A 22221-nucleotide genomic window follows, 5' to 3' on the forward strand; every position below is an offset into this window, starting at 1 on the left:
CAAATGAATTTTTGTCCAGTAGAGATGGAATTTAATTCTCTCTGGTAAAAGATAATCCCCAACATTATAGTTTATTGCTTAATAGGATATTAATGTTTTTGCAACTATTAGCAAATTCATTTCAGCATTCCTTTGGCTGATAATCTAAATCTCTGAAACTCAAATTCTCATTTGAACAAGTCTTACCATCTCACTGGTTCCCTCATTATTTAGGATAATAATGGATAAGCAGTTTATTATGATGAATAAAATCTTTGGCATGTGTTCATTTTATATTTTTATAAGTTATGTTTTTAACCTTTTGAAAATTATTATTTAGCACACTATAAGAAAATAAATACATATCAGGTGATAATAAGTCAGAAGAATAAAAGCAGAGTAAGAGGACAGCTATTGACTGGTGGTGTAGTATACACTAGTGTAGATAGGGTCAGTCAGTCAACAAGTCCTGTACTTCTTTCTCTGAACTATAAGGGGAATCCATCTTCTTCTCTCCATCTTCACTGCCACCACACTAATCCAGACCATGGTCTTCTCTCATCTGATCTCCCTGCCCTACTCCCACCTACTCGGATCGCTGGCTATCAGATGTTCATTTTTAAAAACAATTATCTGATAATGACCCTCCTTTCCACTGGCTCCTGTGGTGGAGTCAAGTTCTGTGGAAGCTTAAAAAATTTGGGAGACCCTCTTTAAGAAAAATAATACAAAAATTAGGTACGAGCCTTGAAAAGGGCAGTGCAAATGACAGGTCCTGAAACTTAAGCTTAATTAGCTTCACTATAAAACCGCCTCTGCCTAGAAGTCTAGCCTCGTTTTTCTCTACCTCAGGATCTCTCTCTGTACTTCTGCCTAAAAGACTCTTCTCGCTCCATTTTGCCTACCTAACTCCTTCAGTACTCAACTGTCAGCTACCAGTCCTCCCTGATCCCCCAACTGGGTTACGGGACTTTACAGAGTCTGTACAAGCATCCAAACGGAGCCACCACTCTCTGCGAAAAATTCTTCTTTTCCAGACCCTCAAAAGATCCCTACGCTGGGCTGGGTTTGCATCTGCGACGTATCGGTGGGCAGAGCCCCAGGAAAGAGCCGTTAACTCTCTCCCCTTTTCGTCCGCAGTGGGGCGCACCAACTCTCCGGAACCTGCGCGTCTCCCTTTGCGGTTCCGGTCGGAACTACCCAGCGGTGCACGCAGACATGGCTGCGCTGGTAGGGAGAGGTGTGCGGGACATGCTGAAGCGTGCGGACTTCATGACAGTCCCGCGGAGACAACGACATAAGAAGAAATGGGTAAGGTCCCGTGACAGCAGTGTCTCGCCACCATCCCTCGGGAAACTTCTCCAGCCCTCCCACTTCCCGCGCCCTCAGTTAGGCTCGCTACTCCTGTGCCTCTGGAACGCCTTGGGCCTCCTTTCCCCCGCCCCTCAGGGGGCGTGACTAGGCCCCTCCCTCTCACATCTGTAACGTCATCGCCTCTGTCCGCCCTTTTATTTCGTCACAAGTCTTCGGCTTTTTCTCTTAAGTCTGCAGACTCCAGACTCCGCCCCTCTATGTTACGCCATCACCTCTGTCCTCATTCTTTAAGTTCTGTCTCGCCTCTTGTTTCCCGGCTCTTGGTTACCTTCCCTTGGGCCCCCACTAACCCTTCCACTTCCCTTCCTCCCTTCCCCTCCCCCTTTCTGCTCCTCCCTCCCCCCTCCCTCTTTCTCCTCCTCCGTCTCCCCTCCCGCCCCCCGCCCCCACCGCATGACCTCTTCTACTCCTTTCCTCCTAAACCTTCCAGCCCGGCCTCTCTCACCCCTAGGAAGGTGACATAGCGACTTCCCCTTCTCTCCTTCCTCTGCCCTCCGGGAAAGGATTCAACCCCTTCCTCAGCCTCGAGCCGCCTCTGGCGCCCAGGAAGTTACAGTAGCCACCCTCCCGGCCTTTCCCCCAAGCCCAGGCAAAAAGGTGCAGCGACTCCTCTCACCCCATGGGCTCTCCCCACTTATCCAGAGATCCTTTCTCTGGCCTCACTTGTAGCCCTGGAATTTCTTCCATAACCGGCCAGCCCCCCGCCCTACCCCAAGCGATTCCTTCCCCGCCCCCACCTCCCCTCTCCCCACCCCCACTTCCCCTCTCCCCACCCCCAAAGACTCCCCTGCGCCCAGGAAGATGTTCTTTTGAACCCTGTTCTCCACTCCTAGGAAGGCCCTACCGCCGGGAGCCTATCCTCTCGGATTCATCCCCTCCAAGTCCTTGTGTTGACCGGTTCCGCCTTGTGGGGTCACCCCTTGCCCGTCTGTGGAGCCCTTATTGCAGCTGGATCAGTCCCCTGAGAACACCATGTCCCTGTCCCCAAGGCCCTTACTTTGACCAACACACTTATCGCTGTTACTGTGGTGGATACCCTTCAGCCCCAGTGACCAACCTGGTGACCTCCCCTCCCCTCACTCATGTGCCTTTGGAAACTGGCCTCACGATTTCACCTTCCATCACTGCTGGGACCCAGGGAACTTGCCCCATGATTTCACCTCCTCTTACTCATAGGCCGCTGGGAACTGGCCTCATAATTTCACCTCCTCATGCTCACTGGCCCATGGAAACTAGACCTATAATTTCCCCACCCCTTTCTCGCAGGGTTTTGGAAACTGGGCCCATGACCTCCACTCTGCTCTCTTCCTGGTCCTCAGGGAGGAGTTATAATTATCCTCCTCTTTCCCCAACATCTTCCCCACCCACTGGCAGCTTTTACTAAGGCCATGTTAAGCATTCAGACGCTTGTGAACCTAAACCACAGCTTGACCCCCCTCCTGGGAAAAATTACTGTGGCTCCCCACTTTCTTCTCAGGCAGGCACATCTTGTCCCAGCTCACCTCAGGAGGGCTCTTATCACTATTCCCATATTCCCCCAGATGCCAGCATACCTGCCGCTGGGAGCCCTTACTGTGCCATCCACCTACCCCTTGGGAGTACTGGCTCTCCTTGCTCGCCCCAGTCCCAGGTTTCCAGGAAGCCTTGCTTTGAGTCCATTTACTCTTGGGAGACTGGTGGGAGCTCTTATGTCTGCATAACCTCAGGCACTACAATTTCTGGTCCACCCTGTCCCCAGGAACCACCTCTTCCTCTGTCCTCCCACTGTCCTTGTTCTGCCTTCTTTCCTTCACCTCCAGGCAACCAGTTTATGTCTCCACTCCAGGCACCCCACTGCAGAAGCTATAAGGAACCCCCTCTCCCTATCCCAGTTTGCCCCCAAGCTAAGTCTCCCAAATCCTCAGAGTTAAAACAGCCATGTGCTCCTCACAGATGTCACTCCCTGGTCACCCAGCACACTCCTGACCGGCCCATGTCGCCTAAGGCCAGCACCTCTCCTCCACCTCCCTGCTGCCCTTCTGGTCTCTCCGGTCCTTCTTGTATGGTGACATTCATCACAACTTGCTCAAATTCCTGCCCCAAAAACTTCCCCAAGGGACTACCACACCTACTGTGGTCCCTAGAACCCTCAAAACAGTTATCCCCACTTCCCTTCCCCTTTGCCTTCCTTGTGATCCTGTCTTACCCAATAGTTATGCTCAGACCAGCCCCCGAGGACCCCCCATTGGACCCCCCTGCAGTACCCATGTGTATTCTGTGGTTTCCCCCACCTGCCGCAATCCCTGCCTACTCTCTGGTCCCCTCAATCAATCCACAGGTCCCCTTCAGTGTCATAACCAGCCCGTGGTGCCCTGCTGTGGCACCTATAGCACTCCCAGGGGCCCACCCCAACCTCATCGCCAGCCTGTGGTGCCTCCTTGTTCTATGCATATCTATTGTTTTATCCCTTTGAGAACACCCTTTGACCCCCCAAATTTACCGATTGCCCCCCGAGCCTGGGGCCATCTTGATACTATGCCCTGTGGCCTCCATGTCTACTCTGGTTTCTCGAGACTGCCGCAAGGAGTCTCCCCAGATCCTCTACAGCTGTCCTTTGTCTTCATCCAAGAATTCCAGCTGTAGCACTAATGCCAACTGTAGTTCGACTGTTGTTATTAGTGAATGCCAGAGTAGTGACAGCCAGAGCAAGAGCACCCTCCAAAGCACAAGTTGGAGCCAGAGTGAGAGTACCCATAGCCCTAGCACAAATTGGAGTCAAAGAAAGAGTTTCCATCTTAGTAGAAGTCTGAATGGGAGCCATAGTACCCATCAGAGCATAAATCAGGAACAGAGTGGGAGTCCTCAACTTTTTGAAAGTCAGGGCCAGAGCGAAAGTACCCAACATAGCAAAAGTCAGGGCCCGATCAAGAGTGCCCTCCGTAACAGAAGTCGGAGCCGAAGCAAGAGTCCTTGCCGTGGCAAAAGTCGTGGCCAGAGCAAGAGTCCCCACCATAACAAGAAATGAGAGCAGAGAAAGAGTTCTGACCAAAAATCCAAAAATCCAGGCTAAAGCAAAATTCATAGTAACAGGGCTGCCAGCCATAGCAAGCATCCCAGCTGTGGCAACCAGGACCAACTTGTGGACTCCTCAGCTGAGGCCTTTTTTCCCTTTCAGTCTACTTCTGTGCTCTTCAAGCCTGACTCATGCCCCTCTCTGCTACCCTCATAGCAGTCATCCTGTAAGTCCCCACTTTTGTTCACACCTCAAGGTTTCTGTGAGCTCTCCTCATCCCACCTTCCTGGAGTCTGGGGACTTTCCCAAAATGACCCTCAGCCCTGTGATTCTGAGCATTGTGGTGTCAGTCACTGCATGACCTTAGGTAAGTTACCCTCATCTCTCCATCAAATGTAGAAGGTTGATATTTTTTGTATCCCACTGCGCTATCTCTTGTGGTGCTCACCTAAACTAGGAGACATGAAAGTGCTTTAGAAAATGGAAGGTCTGTTGAGAAAGAAAACATCTTCTATTTTTAAGCTTGATGCTTCACCCAGGGCCTACATAGTTTCTACCAACCTGCTGTAGACTCTTCTCAAGAGTCCTCTCCAAGGCCTCAAAGGAGTATCCTCTTTATTGGTGACCCCCACATGCTATTGTGAGAGCTATAGCTTACTTTCACAACGCTGAGATAGAAAGGCTGGTTCCCCACTGCTTGTCTCTCACACACTTCTTTGGCAGGCAGAGGCAGGATGCAAAGACAGGGTGCAAAGAGGAGTGGGCACTAGCTGGATCCACGTTTGCCCCAGCGCTCTGAGGTACTGGTGGGCTCAGGCAGTAAGGGGATAGAGGCAAGACTGGAAGACCAGTAGGCCTGTTCTCATTCTTTTAGGCTGCCACAGAGCCCAAATTTCCTGCCACTCGACTGGCTCTGCAGAATTTTGACATGACCTACAGTGTGCAATTTGGGGATCTTTGGCCATCGATCCGGGTCAGTCTCCTCTCAGAGCAGAAGTATGGTGCACTGGTCAATAACTTTGCTGCCTGGGATCGTGTGAGTGCGGAGCTGGAGCAGCTGAGTGCAAGGGACTTCGTGAATGAAGCTATCTTCCACGGGGAACCAGAACCTGAGAATGGCCAAACTGCAGCTCCACCCCCTGCCTCCTGGGCCTGCAGTCCAAACCTTCGATGCTTCACTTTCGCCAGAGGGGATGTCAGCCGTTTCCCTCCTGCCAGGTAGGATCTGGAGCTGTGGCTAGGGCTGTTCTGAGTGTCTGCTGGAAGTAGACAGGAAGAGGCACAGCTCCTGTCCTGTTTAATAGGGATCTTAATATTGCTAATATTTACTGAGTACTTATACATGCTGGGCATTATCTCCTTTTGTTCTGTCAACAGCCTTCTGAGGTGGGTAATATTATTGTTTTTCTTTTACATTTGAGGAAACAAAGGTGCAGGGAAGTTAAGGTACTTACTTGCTTTAGGTCCCTTAGATAGTAAGTGGTGAAGCTAGTATTTAGACCTAGGCAGTCTGACCTCAGAACCTGCACTTTGAACCTGCTTAAGTGCCCCACTTCTACCGCCTAAGTAAGAAAAAAAACAAAAAACCTTTTTACACGAGCACCCTCTCCAGTTAAAATGTGTGTTATTTACAACTGCTTTCTCACTTGCCCCCATCAAAGTGAGTAGGACAAGTAACCTCATGATACCAAATAAGAGGTGGGACTTGCCTAGGAAATAGGGCTTGCTTAGGGTCACGAAGTTAGTACCAGACCAGACTGGGGTAAAAAAAAAGGAGACCTTCCAGTCATCTTATCCAATGCTCAGATGTATATGAAGTTGAATGAAAAAAGACTCTGTAATAAAATGCTAAATTGAGAAAAGGAGAGCTCAGTGTTAGCTGTAGGATGTGGGAATTGATCTTTGAAGGACTGATTCATTCATTCAACAAATATTTATTGTCTACCAAATGCTAGGCACTCTTAAGTGCACAAGTCCTCATGGAGCTTGCAGCCTAGTGAGGGAGATAAGTGTTAAAAAACTATTTATGGTTGTGATAAGTGCTACAGAAAAAAAGTGCAAGATGCTATGAAGTCTTACAGTTAGGAGATCTAATGCTGAGGAAGTGAACTTTAAGCTAAGACCTGAAAGCCGAGTAGGAATTAAAGCTGGTGGCGTGGAGTGGGGATGGGAGAGTGATGTGAGGCTACAGAAGAGGGCTAGAGCCAGATTTTGAAGGTTTTACAGGCCTTATGGGATCATGGACTTTTTCTCTAAAAGGAAGAGGGAGCCATGAAAGGTTGGTTGGTTTGTTTTGTTGGTGGTGGTTTTTTGTTTGTTTTTGGCCACACCGTGTGGCATGCAGGATCTTAGTTTCCTGACCAGGGGTCAAATCTGTGCTCCCTGCAGTGGAAGCTCAGAGTCTTAATCACTGGGCATCCAGGGAAGCCCCAGCCATGAAAGGTTTTAAGCTGGGGAATAACATGATCAGATCTGAATTTTTAAAATATCATTCTGGCTGCTGTGTGGAAAATAGATTGGAGAGGGGCAAGGCTAGAAATGGAGTTGTAAGTTAGGAGGCTTTTGCAGTTGTCTTAGCTGCTGGTTTGAGGGAAGACTGCATGCTTAAGAGAAGTAAGAGATGAGGTTGGAAAAGTACATGGGGGCCATGTGTGGGAATCTTGAATGTCACGAGCTTGCAGGTTGGGGGAAGGGGATTTTCCTGGTGGTCCAGGGTTGCTTATAAATGGCTGGAATTACCAGGGCTGGGCAGCTTCAGACATGTGCCTTTTAATTCATATTGCTGTAATTGCAATACGTTCATCTGTTCTAGAGAACCACTGAAGAGGGTTTTTGAGTAGAGGAAAGGTAATAATGTACAGTGGTTAAGAAAACCTAGGTTTGGATCCTGTCTTCACCACTTATTAGACATGTGGCATTGGATAACTGAGCCTTGGTTTCCTTATCAGGAAAATAATCTGGAAAGTAATGGTAGTAATAGCTGACAGTGTAGCTCACTGTGCCAGCTACTGTTCTAAGTACTTGTCTTCTATTCCTTTAATTCTTACACTAATCCTATCTGATAGGTACTCTTATTACAGATGAGGAAACTGAGGCACAGGGAAATTGAGTAATTTGCAGAAGGTCACACAACTGATGAGCAACTGGGCTGGATTTGAGATCCAGGCAGTCAGGCTCTAGAATCTGGGTTCTCCTGCCTCACAGGGTTGTGGTGAGGATTAAAGGAAATGATGCATATTAAACACCTAGTATAGTACCTGCAATATCGATGTTATTCCCATCAAGGTTGTGCTTCAGGAAGATCATTTTAGTCACTGTGAGGAGGGCATAGATGAGAGCAGGATTAGAGACCAATTTGGAGGCACTGGCTTTAGGCAGATCAATGGAGTCAGACCCATGAGGTTTCCTAAGTTGCCTGAGGATATCCGGACAGTAGTGGGGGAAGCAGCCCTCTATGTTTGAGTTTTTTTTCCTTCTTGTCTTGATGGGCTCCCTGTAAATCAAGGGGATCTTAATCTCTTGGGAGTTCAAGGATGTATTTAGGGAGTCCAGGAACCTCCTGAAATTGAGAAATTGTTGTGCTGCTTTTTTTTTTTTAAGTTTATTTATTTTTGGCTGTGTTGGGTCTTTGTTGCTGCGCGCAGGCTTTCTCTAGTTGCGGCGAGCAGGGGCTACTCTTCTTTGTGGTGCGCAGGCTTATTGCGGTGGCTTCTCTTGTCGTGGAGCACAGGCTCTAGGCGCGCAGGCTTCAGTAGTTGTGGTGTGCGGGCTCAGTAGTTGCGGCACAAAGTGTGATTTGACTTTGAAAATATCCTATCATGGCCTGAGCCCATTTGTGAACGCCAAAGGTGTTATGACCTCGAGACTGGGGATTGTAGGTCTTGTAGCTGATTCTCAGTGGTGCTCTGTCTTATATCTTGTCACATCTTTCTTCCAGAGCCTTCCTGTCAGGTCAGCAAGGACCAAGTTTCTGCCTCCTTGAGGCTGTCGCCAAAGGCTGTCCGTGCTGAACCGTGTCTCAGGCTGAATGGCTGCACCACAGTTGCCCTTATGACAAGTGGATTGGGAGTGAGAAGGCCTTCTGTGACAACAACCTGTCTGTTGTCCCTCTCTCTCTACCCACATGGGTGCTGCCTCTCTCCATGCCTTATTAGCTCTCGTTTGGACTCTTGTAACAGCTTTCCCACTGGTGTCTCTGTTTCTAATTTGTTCTTTGTAGCCCACCTAGCTTTCTAAAACTCTAACTAGCCAATCATGTCATTTTCTTTTCTTTTTTTTTTTTTGTGATACGTGGGCCTCTCACTGAAGTGGCCTCTCCCGTTGCAGAGCACAGGCTCCGGACGCACAGGCTCAGCGGCCATGGCTTACGGGCCCAGCCATTCCGCGGCATGTGGGATCTTCCCGGACTGGGGCATGAACCCGTGTCCCCTGCATCGGCAGGTGGACTCTCAACCACTGCGCCACCAGGGAAGCCCCCATGTCATTTTCTTTAAAAACTTTTGGTAACTGTCTACAGGTTATAGTCCAAACTCCTTAGCGTAGGGTTTAAGACCTTTTACCGCCTTGGCCTCTATCTGCTTTCCAACTTCAATCTAATGTACCTTGTATTTCTAACACACCAGATTTCTCACTGTGTCTGAAAGAAGTTATGAGTTTGCATGCATCTGTGCCTTTTCTTTTTCTTTTTTCTTCTGCTTGGAATGCTCCTCTTCTGTTTTTTTTTTAACCGAATGAAGGCCCATTCCTTCATCAGATCTAACTCAGGTAACTCTGACTCTGACAGGCACAGTGGATGGCACTCTTTCCTGAACCCACAAAGCACTTTGTATCTCAGTATGTAACCTAATAAAACTGAGTTCTTACTACATGCCATTCACTGTTTCAGGTGTTGGGGATGTTATAATGAACAAAGCAAGACAAAGTCCCCACCTTCATTCTAATAGGGAGAGAGAGAAGGGGTAAAATACACACAAACCTATACATATAAAGTGAATAATAAATACTTTAAAGAAAAAGAATGCAAGATAGATAGATGGGAGTAGGGGGCTGCTATTTTTAGATGGAGTAGTCAGGGTATGCCAGTGCCTCTTTGATGAGGTAACTTTTGAGGAGGACCTGAAAGAAGTGAGGAAGCAAATGAGGGATATTTGGAGGAAGAGTGTTGTAGGCAAAAAGCACAACTACAAAAGCCTGAGACAGGAGTATGCGTGGCTTAATTAAGGAATAGCAAGATGGCTGGTGTGGCTGAAATAGAGTGAGTTGATCTATGTTTTAAAAGGCTACTCTGGCTGCTATGTAGATGAATGAATGAGTAAGTACACAACTGAGTGTGGGTCTGAGAAATTAGTTTTTGCTGAGTAGAGCTCAGTAGCCCCTGAGGGCATGGACTTGTGACCTTGATTTCCAGTGGGTCTCCTGACTTGGAATTTGACTCTAAGGTGGTCTCCTCTCTTCTAGGCTTGGCAGCCTGGGTGTCATGGATTACTACCTGATGGATGCTGCCTCCTTGCTGCCTGTCCTGGCCCTCGGCCTGCAGCCTGGTGACACTGTGCTTGACCTGTGTGCCGCCCCTGGGGGAAAGACACTAGCATTGCTTCAGACTGGCTGTTGCCGTAAGTCAGAGGGCTGGTGTCTTGGCAGGGAGGGCTCCCAACCTCACCCAGTCAAGGGCACACTAAATATGATGGGCTTTCTGGTCTGGGTCACAGGTAAAATAGTGCTTGCTTGCTAAGCTGGTGTGTTTTTTCTGTTTGCAATGATTTTCTCTCTTTCTCTGTTAGTTGGCCAGGGAAGACTGGTGATCAGAGCAAGGTCTCTGAAGGCAGATTAAAACAGAGCCCTGATTAATCTACCACATGACACTTTCATCCCTCTGCATCTGTTTACTTTGTGTCTAAGATTAAGTTCCATTTCCTTAACCTGCCAGCTAAAGTGATAAGATCTGGCTGCAGCAGCCTGTTATAGCTTTATTTTCATTTTTTAATAAATTTATTTATTTTTGGCTGCGTTGGGTCTTCGTTGCTGCACACGGGCTTTCTCTAGTTGCGGTGAGTGGCCTTCTCACTGCAGTGGCTTCTCTTGTTGTGGAGCACAGGATCTAGGTGCGCGGGCTTCAGTAGTTGTGGCTCGCAGGCTCTAGAGTGAAGGCTCAGTAGTTGTGATGCACAGGCTTAGTTGCTCCAGGCATGTGGGATCTTCCTGGACCAGGGCTCGAACCCATGTCCCCTGCATTGGCAGGTGGATTCTTAACCACTGCACCACCAGGGAAGTCCCCCGTTATAGCTTTACTGTGTCATTCTGCCCCAGGCTTTATGTGCTTCTGCCAAAACCTGCTATTCTCTGTTGCCTGAATAAGCCTCCAACTTTGCCATGTTATGGATTCTCTCTGGAATACCCCCACCTTATCACAGCTGGCCTGTCAATGCCCTTTAAGCTTTCCAGCCTCAGCTCAAGTGTACCACCTCCCGGAAGTCTTCCCTCATGATCCCTGCTGGCCAGTTGAGAAGTGCTGCCTCTGTCTCCGGTGCTCCCACACCATGGGCATGACCTTTGCAACTGTTAGCACATTAGCCTTGCATCAGAGCTTTACTGGGTATGCATCTTCTTCCTCCTCAAGATTATAAATTCCTTGAGGACAGGCCCAAGTCTTACTCAATAGTATAGCCCAGGCCGGGCCTTGTACACTGTAAGTATTCACTTCAACCATCCGTTGGCCGACATCTTGCCTTAAATAGGCAGTATTTTTATCTTGAGAAATATCCACAAGGGGGCTGTATTTTTCACACTGATCCTGGAGCTCAGCCATGCTTAACTTGCCATATGCCCTAGCTTTTTGTTGGGCCTGGATCCTTCTTTTCCAGTTCTCATTAGCCAACTTGCACAGTTTGAGTCAGCTTCCAGCCTCAAGGTAGGTCCTACAGGTGATTCAGAGAGGTACCACATTTGATCACCAGCTCTGGAAGTCCAGAGAGAATGGAGAAGAAATGTTGATACGGTTTAATGGGTCCAATTCAAGGGAGCCCAGCCTGTGTACTGGGCTATGTTAATCTGACTGAGTGCTGTGAGAATCCATCAGAAGGGGGAATGGATAAGGTAGGGTTACTTGGATGAGGAGGGACTGGAACTCAGAAGAGGAAGAAGGGCCAAGGAGAAGTAACTGAGAGTTGCTTTTCTAAGATATGCTGAATTACCAACACCTCACCCTTATCCCAGCTCCTCACTCAAATGACTCTGTGATTCCACGGAGATAGGAATTACAGGGTAAGAAGGGACCAGCCCTCGTATTTTTTTTTTTTTTTTTTTTTTTTTTTTTTTTAATGGGTTAAGGGGGCCTCTCACTGTTGTGGCCTCTCCCGCTGCGGAGGACAGGCTCCGGACGCGCAGGCTCAGCGGCCATGGCTCACGGGCCCAGCCGCTCCGCGGCACGTGGGATCCTCCCAGACCGGGGCACGAACCCGCGTCCCCTGCACCGGCAGGCGGACTCCCAACCACTGCGCCACCAGGGAAGCCCCAGCCCTCGTATTTTATGGAGGGGGAAATTGAGCTCTAGAGAGATTAAATAATTTGAATCTTTTTTTTTTTTTTGCGGTACGCGGGCCTCTCACTGTTGTGGCCTCTCACTGTTGTGGCCTCTCCTGTTGCGGAGCACAGGCTCCGGACACGCAGGCTCAGCGGCCATGATTCACGGGCCCAGCCGCTCGCGGCATGTGGGTTCTTCCTGAACCGGGGCACGAACCCGTGTCCCCTGCGCAGGCGGACTCTCAACCACTGTGCCACCAGGGAAGCCCAATAACTTGAATCTTTTACATGAGTTGGAGGTAGAGCCAGAACTGGAGCCCAACTTTTCTTTTCTCAGTTGATATTCTGCTGCAAATTCCTCTTGAGCAGAGAATCCAATTTTGACTTCGAGTGCCCTCAAAAATTGGGACATATTTCTTTGTGGGAAGACTAAGCTGGTTCACCATTGGATAAGGTGTGTATTCTCTAGTTCTTCACCACAGTGCCACAGTGCCCACTGCTCCCTTTCACTCCTTGACTCTGAGGCCACATATCAGTTGCCATTTATCATTAAGCTTGCAGTAATATTATTTCTTATAGTAGAGCCAAGAGCAAAGTGAGATATTTCTTGAACTCGTGTCTATCACAAAAGGGAAAATGAAAGAAAGATGATGAATCATTTAGGATTAGGTTTGGTTATATACAATAGAAAACTCAACTAACCAGCTTAAAGAAGAAATGTTTATTTCTCTCTTACATAAGAGAGCTGGGATATAGGCAGTCCAGGGCTGGTATGGAGACTCCACAATTATTAGGGGACTTGGACTTCTTCTTGCTTTTTGCAACCTATTTTATTGCTGGCTTCCATCCCCAGGATTGCCTCATGGTCCTCATGACTGCTGGAACTTCAGTCATCACATTCAAATTCCAGGCAGGAAGAAAAGACTGAACAAAAGGGGCACATCTCCTGATTGTATCAGCTCCTTTTAAACATTTTCCCAGAAGTCCCACACAATAATTCTGCCTACAACTCATTGACCAAAACTTAGTCATATAGTCTTACTTGGTTGTCAAAAGAGGCTGGGAAATGTAGTGTTTCGGGGAATATTGCTTCCCCCTCCCTCAAATAAAATTGGAGTTCTATTACTAAGGAATAAGAGGAGAGTAAATTTTGGGTAAATACTGTGTAGTGTCTACCAAAGATGAAGAGAGACACATATTTCAAGAAAAGTGGGAGAGAACGTATTTCTTTAGAAATAAATGTTTTAACCTGGTCTGCTTTATTTATTTACATAACCTTTCTGGCCTATGTCGGTGTTTGCCTTTGCAGCCCCCACTCCGGAGTGTCTAGTACTGTGCTATGCATGTAATAAACGTTTCTCCTCCACCTGCACCTGCCCCTGGTGTCTGCATTGATTGGCTGTGCCTGAGAATTGGTCTGACTCTACATTAGCACCATTGCTGGTGCGATGTTTTCTTTTGCTGTGGCCTCTGAAGTTGCTTTATTCCTGTGGGCATAAGATGTTCATACTACCCAAAACCTCTATAGATTCAGTGCAATCCCTGTCAAGATTCCAATGGCATTTTTTACAGAAGTAGAAAAAACAATCCTAAAATTTATGCTCCCGCAGGCAATCTCGCTGCCAATGATCTGTCCACTTCACGAGCAGGCAGACTACAGAAGGTCCTTCACAGCTATGTGCCTCAAGATGTCAGGGATAGGAATCGAGTTCGAGTCACATCATGGGACGGAAGGAAGTGGGGAGAACTGGAGGGGGACATCTATGACCGGGTGAGTGATTCCTGACCTGGGACATTCAGCTAGCCAAATCTGGCATCCCCATCCTGGCTCTAGGGCCTGAGGGGGTAAGATCTAGCCATATATATTTGAGGATGTATGGCTGACTGTGGACCTGGCCAACTCTCCATGGGTGATTTGGTGAAAACAGCCATCTGTAGAATTGTTAGCTCAGTTTAGATAACTGGCTACTATCTTCATTAGAGGCAATTAGCAAAAAGAGTTTGAACCTGTCTGACTGGAAAAAAATTATTAGGCTTATTTTATTTTGCAACTCACTTGGTTGCACAGTAACCCTCATTAAATTAATATGAATAAGCTCATTTTATTTATTTTTGAATATTAATACAGTACATGGTACAAAATGTAGAAGGCACAGCATGGTATCCAGGGAAAAGTATGTTTCCCTCTTACTCCTGTCTCACAGCCATCTACTTCCTCTCCCTCCAGATGACTATTGTCTATATTTTCTACTGTATCCTCTTAAAATATTTTCTTTGTGTATATACAAATATAAATGTGTATTTTAAATCTACAAACAATAAATGCTGGAGAGGGTGTGGAGAAAAGGGAACCCTCCCACACTGTTGGTGTGACTGTAAATTGGTGCAGCCACTATGGAGAACAGTATGGAGGTTCCTTAAAAAACTAAAAGTAGAACTACCATACGACCCAGCAATCCCACTGCTGGGCATATACCCTGAGAAAACCATAGTTCAGAAAGAGTCATGTACCACAATGTTCATTGCAGCACTATTTACAATAGCCAGGACATGGAAGCAACCTAAGTGTCCATTGACAGATGAATGGATAAAGAAGATGTGGCACATACATACAATGGAATATTACTCAGTCATAAAAAGAAACGAAACTGAGTTATTTGTAGTGAGGTGGATGGACCTAGAGTCTGTCATACAGCGTGAAGTAAGTCAGAAAGAGAAAAACAAATACCTTTTGCTAGAGAAAAACAAATACGTATGCTAACTCATATATATGAAATCTGAAAATTAAAAAATGGTTCTGATGAACCTAGGGGCAAGACAGGAATAAAGACGCAGACATAGAGAATGGACTTGAGGACAGGGGGAGGGGCAAGGGTAAGCTGAGACGAAGTGAGAGAGTAGCATTGGCATATATACACCACCAAATGTAAAATAGATAGCTAGTGGGAAGCAGTTGCATCGCACAGGGAGATCAGCTCCGTGCTTTGTGACCACATGGAGGGGTGGGAGGGAGGCACAAGAGGGAGGGGATATGGGGATATATGTATACATATAGCTGATTCACTTTGTTATATAGCAGAAACTAACACAACATTGTAAAGCAATTATACTCCAATAAAGATGTTTAAAAAGAAAAAGGAATGGTAGTATATTATGTTTACTATTCTGAACTTTGTATTTATTTAAATTTAATAATGTGCCTTGAAGTTCAAGCTTTTGTTTTTGTTTTTGGAGTATAATTGCTGGATAACAGTTTATATGTACTTAGGATAGTGACAGAGGTTACTAAATCACTCCCTATGGAGGCCAAATCAGTTTCATTTCTACTGGTAATGAATAAGAGTACTGTTTCCTCATATCCTGCCACCATTGATGTTGTCCAGCTTTTTGTTTTTTGCCAAACTGAAGCATCTAATTTGCATTTTGTTATGAATGAAGTTGAAAGTCATTTCATATATTTTTTTAAATTTTAAAATTTTATTTTATTTTATTTATTTTTGGCTGCATTGGGTCTTTGTTGCAGTGTGCAGGTTTTTTCTCTAGTTGTGGCGAGTGGGGGCTACTCTTGGTTGTGGTGCGCGGACCTCTCATTACGGTGGTTTCTCTTGTTGCGGAGCACGGGCTATAGGCACATGGGCTTCAGTAGTTGTGGCTCGTGAGCTGTAGAGCGCAGGCTCAGTAGTTGTAGCACACAGGCTTAGTTGCTCTGCGGCATGTGGGATCTTCCTGGATCAGGGCTCGAACCCATGTCCCCTGCATTGGCAGGTGGATTCTTAACCACTGCGCCACCACGGAAGCCCCTCATTTCATATTTTTAAGTTATTTGTATTTTCTTTTAATTGGCACATTCTAAAAACACTTACTTAAAACATATACTTCTAAAAATGTAAAAAATATTGTCTCTATTGTTGTCATATTGTTGTCATATTGCTATTGTCTCTGTGTTGTCATCTGACACATTTGTCCAATATGTCCAGTTCCTACCATCTTGCCTCAGCCACTCTAAGAAATTGAAAGACCAAGGCTTATAGAATCTTGGTTATCTTGAGAGACCTGCTTCCCACCTGTGTAGGAATCCCCTATTCAGCTTTTTTGGTATGGGGGCAGCAGAGTGGAGAGAGCATGACCTCTGCTGTCTGTCGGCCTAACTTGTTTCTGTATCACAAGGTTGCCACTTACCTACTTTGGGAAGGCTGCTTGATCTCGCTGAACTTCAGCCTCTTCATTTGTAAAATAGGAAACACTGCTATGTAAGATTATTATGAGGATTCATAATGAGCATATCCAGGGAAAGTGCTTAGTACATCAACTGGCCGTGAAGATTAGGCAGGTAGTAGCTATCATCGTTATTCAGCCTGTGCTTTCACACTTTCATTGACAGGGGCTCACTGAGGTTTGGTGGTTGAACACCTCTGCTGTTAGAAAATTCTTCCTCTTATTGAATTAAGATGTGTAGATTTTATGGTATATGGTTGGGTACAGGGATTCTAGAGTCATACTGCTTGGATCGGAGTCCTGGCTCTATCACTTATCAGCCAGAGAAGTTTGGGCAAGTTAACCTTTCAGTTTAGGCTTTAGTTTCTTCATCTGTAAAATAAGGATAATAGTAGTGCCTATCCCATAGGTGAAGATTAAATAAGAATGCATTTAGCATAGCTCCTGGTATATAGAAAGCATTTAATAATATTGTCATCATCACAATCCTTATTATATTATTTCCATTCATCGGTCCTAGCTATGCCTTTTAGAACAGTGAGCTGCCTCCCATTTCACATCAAAGTGCTTCAGACATTTGAAAACAGCTTTAATGTCCTGAAGATGTCTTTGTTAATTTATTTGTTGAACAAATAGTTGTGCACACTATAACATAGTAACACATACTACGTGTTAGGCAGGGGTGAAGCACTTTAGATGCAAAGAAGAATACTATCTCAGGGCTCCATACACTCTTGGTAACTCTATCTCTCCCCCAACTCTACCTGGCCATCAGCTGGAGTGCCAGAGCTCTGCATTTTCATGGCAAGATACCTACCTGCCTCCCCACGCACAGCTTTCTTTTTATAGGTGTTGCAGTTATACCTTTACCCATCTCTTTATATTTAGCCTTGTTAAATCACTTCCTTTTAGATATGTCTCTTATATACTGCATAGAGTTGGAGTTTGCTTTGTGAACAAATCTGTAAATTTTATTCTTTTAAAACAATTGTCACGATATATTTGGTTTTGGCTCTGTCAGATTATTTACTGTGTTTGTTTTACTTTATTTAGGAAGGTTTATATATATATATATTTTTTTAAATTATTTAGTTAATTAATTATTTTTGACTGCATTGGGTCTTCGTTGCTGTACACAAGCTTTCTCTAGTTGGTGCGAGTGGGGGCTACTCTTGGTTGCGGTGCGTAGACCTCTCATTGCGGTGGCTTCTCTTTTTGCGGAGCACGGGCTCTAGGCACATGGGCTTCAGTAGTTGTGGCTCACGAGCTCTAGAGTGCAGGCTCAGTAGCTGTGGCACATGGGCTTAGTTGCTCCGTGGCATGTAGGATCTTCCCAGATTAGGGTTCGAACCCATGTCCCCTGCATTGGCAGGTGGATTCTTAACCACTGTGCCACCAGGGAAGTCCCAGGAAGGTTTATATTTTAATTCTACATTAGATAATTTCAATATGAAAACTCTTTGGGGGTTTAATTCTACTGGTGGTTGTTTCTGCTAACACTTGCTTAAGGAGGCTTGTTTCCCTTTAATTTTTTTTTTTGTTTTTTGCGGTATGCGGGCCTCTCACTGTTGTGGCCTCTCCCATTGCGTTGCAGGGCACAGGCTCCGGATTCGCAGGCTCAGCGACCATGGCTCACAGGCCCAGCTGCTCCGCGGCATGTGGGATCTTCCCAGACCAGGGCACGAACCCGTGTCCCCTGCATTGGCAGGCGGACTCTCAACCACTGCGCCACCAGGGAAGCCCTCCCTTTAAATTTTGTGGTCATTTTTATCACCTTTCATAATTTTCTAATAATTTTTCCGTTGGAGTATAACAGAAGTGATCAAATCATCAGTATACTGCTTAAAGAATGATCTTATAGTGAAATATATTATTACTACCCTTTCAAGAAGTATGATACTACCAGCATCCCAGAAACTCTCTTATGCCCCTTTCTGTCTTCCTAGAGGTGATCACTATTCTGACTTCTAAAACCGTGGATGTACTTCATATAAATGTAATCATATAGTATGTACTCTTTTCTGACTTTTTTCTCTCATTATGTTTGTGAGATTCATCCATGTTGTTGCCCCTGGCAGTGGTTTATTCATTGTTGTTGCTGTATTATATATTATCGTGTATATACAGAATTTATAGTCTATTCTATTCGTAAGAAACATTTGGGTCACTTCCAGTTTGGGGCTATTACAAACAACACTGCTGTGATCATTCCTGTAAATGTGTTTTGTTGCACTATGTACACATTTCTGTTGAATTTCTGAGTCATAGAGTATGTATATGTTCAGTTTTAGTCACTACTGTCAGAGTTTTCCAAGTGATTGTGCGAGTTTACATTCCTCCCTACAGTGCATGAAAATTCCTGGTGTTCCACAACCTTATCAACATATACTATTTTGGGACTTCCCTGGTGGTCCAGTGGTTAAGACTCTGTCCTTCCACTGCAGGGGGCACGGGTTTGATCTCTGGTCGGGAAACTAATATCCTGTGTCCCGTATGCTGTGTGATGCGGCCAAAAAAATATATATGTGTGTGTGTGTGTGTGTGTGTGTACATATACACTATTTTTTCCTCATTTTAGCCATTTTGATGGGCGTGTAATGGTATTTGCATTGTGATGTTAATTTTTGTTTCACTGATGACTAATGAGTTTGGACACCTTTTCATGTGTTGATTGGCTATTTTTTTTTGAAGTGAGAATTCAAGTCTTTTGCCTGTTTTTCCTATTATCTGTCTCTTTTTAATGTGTCTATTTTTATTTATTTATTTTTAAGTTTTATTTACTTTTTATTTTTTATTTTATTTGTTTATTTGGCCACACCACGGGGCTTGTGGGATCTTAGTTCCCTGACCAGAGTTTGAACCCATTCCCTCACATTCCCTCAGCAGTGAAAGTGTGGAGTCCTAACCACCGGACCACCAGGGAATTCCCTGTCTGTCTTTAAGGATTTACTTCTTATTTATTTATTTATTTTTGGTTGCGTCGGGTCTCAGTTGCAGCACGCGGGATCTTTCATTGTGGCACATGGGCTCTTCGTTGAGGCATGCAGGCTTCTCTCTAGTTGTTGCACATGGGCTCCAGAGCTCGCGGGCTCAGTAGTTGTGGCGTGGGCTCCAGAGCGTGTGGTCCCTATAGTTGCAGCACACGGGCTCTAGTTGTGGTGCACGGGCTTAGTTGCTCCATGGCATGTGGGATCTTAGTTCCCTGACCAGGGATTGAACCTGTGTTGCCTGCATTGGAAGGTGGACTCTTAACCACTGGACTACCAGGGAAGTCCCCTTGTTTGTCTCTTTTTAATGTGTGAGTGTTCCTTTATGTATTCTGGATATGAGTCCTTTATTGAATATATATGTATTATAAATATCTTCTTCTGCTCTGTAACTTATCTTTTCACCCTCTTAGGATGAAACAGAAGTTCTTAATGTAGTCTAATTTATCACAATGGTTAATGCTTTGGGGTCTTATTTTTTTTTAATTTATTTTATTGAAGTATAGTTGATTTACAATGTTGTGTTAATTTCTGCTGTACAGCACAGTGATTCAGTTATACAAATATATATACAGTCTTTTTCACATTCTTTTCCATTATAATTTATCACAGGATATTGAATATAGTTTCCTGGGTTATACAGTAGGACCCTGTTTATACATTCTATATATAATAGTTTGCGCCTGCTAATCCCAAACTCCCAATCCATCCCTCCCCCAACCCCTCTCCCCTTTGGCAACCACAAGTCTGTTCTCTATGTCTGTGAGTCTGTTTCTATTTTGTATATAAGTTCATTTGTGTCATATTTTAGATTCCACATGTAAGTGATATCATATGGTATTTGTCTTTCTCTTTCTGACTTACTTCACTTAGTATGATAATCTTTAGGTCCATCCATATTGCTGCAAATGGCATTATTTCATTCTTTTTTGTGGCTGAATAGTATACCATTATATATGTGTACCACATCTTCTTTATCCATTCATGTGTCAGTGGACATTTAAGTTGTTTCCTTGTCTTGGCTATTGTGAATAGTGCTGCTAGGAACATAGGGGTGCATGTATCTCTTTGAATTATAGTTTTGTCTGGATATATGCCCAGGAGTGGATAGCTGGATCATACGGCAACTCTATTTTTAGTTTTTTGAGGAACCTCTGTACTGTTTTCTGTAATGGCTGCACCAATTTACATTCCCACCAACAGTGTAGGAGGGTTCCCTTTTCTTCACATTAGGTCTTATTTAAGATACCTGTGCCTACCCTAAGGTAATAAAGATATTCTAGTATTACCTTCTAGAAACTTTTTTTTTTTTTTGCGGTACACGGGCCTCTCACTGTTGTGGCCTCTCCCGTTGTGGAGCACAGGCTCCAGATGTGCAGGCTCAGTAGCCATGGCTCACGGGCCCAGCTGCTCCACGGCATGTGGGATCTTCCCGGACCGGGGCACGAACCCATGTCTCCTGCATTGGCAGGCGGACTCTCAACCACTGCACCACCAGGGAAGCCCTAGAAACATTTTTGTTTTACCTTTGTCACTTAGATTTACAGTCCAGTTGGAACTGATTTTTATGTGTAGTGAACAAAGTTAGGATACTAAAAATGGTATTTAGTTGACCCAGTATCAATTATTGAAGAGATTATTCATTTTCCACAGCTCTGCCTTGTCACCGTTGTCATAAATCAAGTATCCATATATATGTGGGTTTGTTTCTGGACTCTGTTCTGTTCTATTGGCCTATTTATCTTTCTTTTCAAGAAACTATACTATCTTCATTGCTGTGGCTTTATAATAAGCCTTTAATATCTGGTATACTAAATCCTCTAACTTTATCTTTGAATTTCTCTTGGCTCTTCTTGGTTCTTTTGTATTTTCATAAATTTTGTCAATTTACACAACAAGACTTTCAGGGCTTTTGCCAGGAATTATATTGAGTCTAAAAACCATATCTGAAAGATAATTTCACTGGACATAGAATTCTATATTGGTAATTGTTTCCTTTTAACATTTTGAAGGTCTTGTTTTTTTATTTTTAAAAATATTTATTTATTTATTTGGCTGCGCTGGGTCTTAGTTGAGGCACGTGTGATGTTTGTTGTGGTGTGCGGGATCTTTAGTTGCAGCATATGGGATCTAGTTCCCTGACCAGGGATTGAACCTGGGCCCCCTGCATTGGGAGCATGGAGTCTTAGCCACTGGACCACCAGGGAAGTCCCTGAAGATCTTATTTATTTTGCTATTCATTGTTTCTGTTGAGAAGTCAACTATAAGTCTTATTAAAACTTCTTGAGGGGAATTTCCTGGCAGTCCAGTGGTTAGAACTCAGTGCTTTCACTGCCGGGGCCTGGGTTCAGTCCTTGGTCAGAGAAATAAAATCACACAAGCCATGAGGCATGCCCCCCACCAAAAAAAAAAACCTCCTTTAAAGGTGGTGTGTATATCTCCTGCCTGGGGTTCATAGTGCTTCCTGAATCTGTGGTTTGATTTTCTCATCAGTTTTAGAAAATTCTCAGTCATTATCTCTTCATATAATTTTTTGTTTCATTTTTTTCTCATAATTTTGGGACTTTAATTACATGTATGTTAGGCTTTTTCACCATGTCCCATATAAATTTTATATTCTTTCCTATATTTCTCTCCTTTTTTCCATCATGATTCAATCTGGATGTCGTGTTTGACCTGATTCACCAGTCCTTTCTTACCTGTGTCTAATAAGCTGTTAAATACATCTGTTGAGGTCTTTTTAAAAATTGAGAAATAATTGACATACATATTAATATTGTATTAGTTTTAGGTGTACAACATAATGATTTGATATATGTATATATTGTGAGATGATTATCACAATAAGTTTAGTTAATTAACATTTATCACCACACATAGTTAACAAATTTTTTTCTTGTTTTTTGGCTGCCATGCGGCCTGTGGGATCTTAGTTCCCTGACCAGGGATTGAACCCGTGTCCCCTGCAATGGAAGCGCGCAGTCTTAACCACTGGACCACCAGGGAAGTCCCACAAATTTTTTTATTATCATGAGAACCTTTTTTTTTGGCTGCACCACACAGCTTGTGGGATCTCAGTTCCCTGACCAGGGACTGAACCTGGGCTACAGTGTGAAAGCTCGGAATCCTAACCAATAGGCCACCAGGGAACTTCTG

At 44.8% G+C, this 22221-nt stretch overlaps 1 protein-coding gene across 1 annotated transcript in view; it reads left to right on the plus strand.

The window, feature by feature from the left end:
• Nucleotides 1-1143: 1143 nt before the first annotated feature.
• NSUN4 (NOP2/Sun RNA methyltransferase 4) overlaps nucleotides 1144-22221 on the plus strand; it is a 35582-nt gene continuing 14504 nt past the window's right edge. Inside the window, exons 1-4 of the mRNA XM_032635925.1 lie at nucleotides 1144-1290; nucleotides 5220-5563; nucleotides 9803-9957; nucleotides 13474-13634. Of these exons, the coding sequence (XP_032491816.1) occupies nucleotides 1198-1290; nucleotides 5220-5563; nucleotides 9803-9957; nucleotides 13474-13634 (753 nt within the window). The 5' untranslated portion in view covers nucleotides 1144-1197. The remainder of the gene's footprint in view (nucleotides 1291-5219; nucleotides 5564-9802; nucleotides 9958-13473; nucleotides 13635-22221) is intronic.

This window comes from Phocoena sinus, chromosome 1 (genome assembly GCF_008692025.1).
Source record: "Phocoena sinus isolate mPhoSin1 chromosome 1, mPhoSin1.pri, whole genome shotgun sequence".
NCBI classification, from domain to species: domain Eukaryota; kingdom Metazoa; phylum Chordata; class Mammalia; order Artiodactyla; family Phocoenidae; genus Phocoena; species Phocoena sinus.